Consider the following 3,102-nt stretch of genomic DNA (forward strand, 5'->3'; position numbering starts at 1 on the left):
TCCCCAATCTCCTGGGAAGCCCAGCTCTGCCTCCCGCCCAGCTGGCTTTGCCTTTCCTGCCTCCAGAGGTTTTTCAGTAGGACCTGAAAAGCTGGATGGGGTCCCCTGGACTCTCCTGCTCCCAATAAACCCGGGCGTCAGTGGGGCGGTGGGTGGGTGTGGGGGGGGCACCCTGACAGCCTCTCCCCTCCTTCTGCTCCAGAGCAAGGGAAGGCAGGCCAGGCTTCACCGTGCGGTGTGTGTGTGTTGCCCCCCCCCCAGGAACCCCCTCCCCAGGCCTGGCACTGCCAGGCAGAAAACACACGGGGCGCCTCATCTGCTGCCACCATCGGCTCTTTATTCCCTCCATCTGTGAGCAAAAGCAAAGCAAACCTGCCAGTCTTCTCAAGAAGGAGGGCGGCCCGAGGAGGCCTGGGGCCCTTTCCTTTTGTCCAGCAAAAAAAGGGTGGAAAAGGGGGGGGGGGGGGGGGCGGCCACCTTTTTTTGGGGGGGGGGGGGCAGGGAGGGCCCCAGGAGCTCAGTGCTTCAGAGGAATCCGAAAGCCCCTTCCCCGCCGCCCAAAGGCCTCTCCTGGGCATGTGTGGAGTGCCACCCTCCCTCCCTGGGGGGGGGGCAAGGGGAGGGTCCAGCTGTCCAGGGCCAGAGAGGGAGATTGGCAGGTGGCCCCCTTCTGGGCCCAGCGGATCAAGGGGGGCTCTTCCTGGGGAGGGCTGTGCCTGGGACGAGGCTGCTCTGCTGCTCCTCCTTCTTCTTCTTGCTCTCACTGGGTCTGGCTGCGGCTGCCCCGGGGGAGCTCCGTCCGGGGTCCGTCGGCGTGGTTGGCGAGGCCCATCCGCCGCAGGCCCCGCGCCAGCCGCCCTTCCTCCTCCTCCTCCTCCTCCCCGAGGGGGTCCTCGGCGATGGCTGCCAGGCGGGGAGCGCTGCGGCTGCGCTGGCCGGGGGCCCGGGAGGCGGTGTGTCGGTTGGCGGGGGCCTCGGCCTCGGCGGCGTCGAGGAGTCCCTTCCCGGCGGGCCCGAGGTGGCGCTGGAGGTGGAGCAGGTGCTGGCGCCGGGCGTCGCTGCGCTTCTTGAGGCGTCGGAAGTCCTGGAGGGCGTCGGCGGAGGCCTGGCCCAGGCGGAGGGCCAGGGCGCGGGCCTGGGCGGCCTTGGGCAGCAGCACGGCGTGGCAGCGGAGCACCACGGCCTTGTGGCGGCCCTCGTGCCGGTAGACCCAGGCCAGCAGCCGGGGCAGCCGGGCGTCGGCCGCGCAGTGGGTCAGACGGTGCAGCAGGTAGAGCTGCTGCTGCTGCTGCGGGGCCGGGGGCTCCTGGGCGGGGGCCAGGCGGAGGCCCTGGGGCGCCAGCCAGAGCCGCATCCGGCTGCCCAGACGCCCGGCCTGGCTCCGCGCCCAGATCTTGCCCACCGCGCCCTCGGTGCAGCCCTGGCCCTTGGCCTGCAGGGTGCCCGCGTTGCCCAGGTAGAGCCCCGAGTAGACCGGCGCCTCCCGGCTCACCGGGAAGCTCCGACGCCGACGCCGCCAGCCCAGCAGCCGACCCACGCCCGACAGCGAGCCGGCAGACGAGGAGACCGAGGAGGAGACGGAGGCCGAGGAGGGCGACCCAGGAGAAGGGCCGCCGCCGCCGCCGGGAGACACGGCGAACTTGTGCCGCTTCCAGGGCAGCATGGCTGCCGCAGGCGGCGGCGCAGGGCTCGGGTCGGGGCTCTCAGCCGGAGGCTCCCGCAGCAGCCCCGGCAGACGCATCCCCGCCGGCGCCCGACGAGAGAGGGACCGGCCTCCGACGCCTCCGCCGCCTGGGCCCCAGCGCAGCCCCGCCGCCGCCGCCGCCTCCTTGGCCGCCTGCTGGTCCTGGCCATCCCCGACCAGGAGGAAGACGGCGCGCCCTCACATCCCGGCCCCCGCCTCTGCCCTCCTCCCGCCCAACGGACGGAGAGGCCGGGGCCCGAGAAGAGCCAGCAGCGCCCCGCAGCACCAGCACCAGCAGCACCAGCAGCCTCTGGCCCCGGCGGCCAGCCTCCCCCCGCCGCCCGCCCCTGGCCCCCCGGACGCCGCCTCCGCCCCCCCCCCCTTGCGTGGCCTGCGTGCGCGTGCCCGACTCAAGGGAGGGACCCCCCCTCGAAGGAAGAGCGAGAGCCAGGCCCAGGGAAGCCCGCCTTCCTCCAGGGAGGAAGCAGAGATGGAGAGTTGCTGCAGGCAGAAGAAGGGCCCTCCTGGGCCTCGCCTCCAGCCCTCCTCTCCTGGCCCCCAACAAGGCTCACAAGGGGCGCATCAGGCCCTGGGGAGCGATGGGGCTGGCCCAGGCCTGGGGGCTCCTTGCCCAAAGCGAGGGGCAGGGGCCAAGTGGGCTCTCCCTGGCAGGGGCTCTGGGGCTGGCGCTCTCCTTGCCAGGCCTGGTTTTCTGTGGGGCGTTGGGAGGAGGAAGGAGGGGATATGATGGTTCAGGCCCAGAGTGGCCCAGCAGGGGAGGCTGCGGGGCGAGGGACGGGCTGGGCTTCACCCGTGGCCATGTGGGGTCTCTGCCCTTAGGAGGCATGCCCTCGGTGCCCCTCCATCTGAGAGCCCCCTGCCAAGGCCACTTCAGCCCACTCCCCAGGACTGCTTCTCCTCTTCCTCCTCTGCCCCTTCGGCTGCCCCTGGAGGCTGGGAGCAGGGCAGGGGCTCCAGACACCAGCACCGGGAGCCCTTAGGAGCCCCCCCCCGGAGCCAGCCCTGGCAGGACTTGGCGCTTCAGCAAGGGAGCCCATGCTGCATGTGTATCGATCATGTGCTTAATGCCAGGACAGGTGTGCCACCCTGGGTTCCTGCTGGGTTTTGTGCCAGAGAGAAATTGCTAAAGCGCAACCCCAGAAGGCTTCCTGAAAATGGCAGCTGGGGGTTTGGGAAAGGGCTCTGTTCCGCTGGTTCTGCGATCTCCCCACAAACGCTGCGCAATGGGGCGACCGTCCGTGCCCCATTTACCACCGGAAGTAGGCTAAGACTAATGTAACCGAATTACGACCCACAGGCTGGCAGCCAGTAATGATAGAGAAATATGGTAAGGAAAGAAGAAAGAGGACCTCTTCTGAGTTTTCTTTGCCTGCGGCTGTGGAGGTCTTTCTAGTTCT

General features: G+C 70.0%; 1 protein-coding gene across 1 annotated transcript; it reads right to left on the reverse strand.

Annotated features, from left to right (window-relative positions):
* Positions 1-483: 483 nt before the first annotated feature.
* FAM43A (family with sequence similarity 43 member A) lies at positions 484-2,024 on the reverse strand. The gene has a single exon (XM_042458629.1). The coding sequence runs from the start codon at positions 1,739-1,741 to the stop codon at positions 761-763; it is 981 nt and encodes a 326-aa protein (XP_042314563.1). The 5' UTR covers positions 1,742-2,024; the 3' UTR covers positions 484-760.
* Positions 2,025-3,102: the final 1,078 nt, after the last annotated feature.

Source organism: Sceloporus undulatus, chromosome 3 (assembly GCF_019175285.1).
Source record: "Sceloporus undulatus isolate JIND9_A2432 ecotype Alabama chromosome 3, SceUnd_v1.1, whole genome shotgun sequence".
NCBI classification, from domain to species: Eukaryota; Metazoa; Chordata; class Lepidosauria; order Squamata; family Phrynosomatidae; genus Sceloporus; species Sceloporus undulatus.

Coding starts and splice junctions, on each gene's coding strand:
- FAM43A (XM_042458629.1), bottom strand. CDS start 1,741: ATGCGTCTGCCGGGGCTGCTGCGGGAGCCTCCGGCTGAGAGCCCCGAC.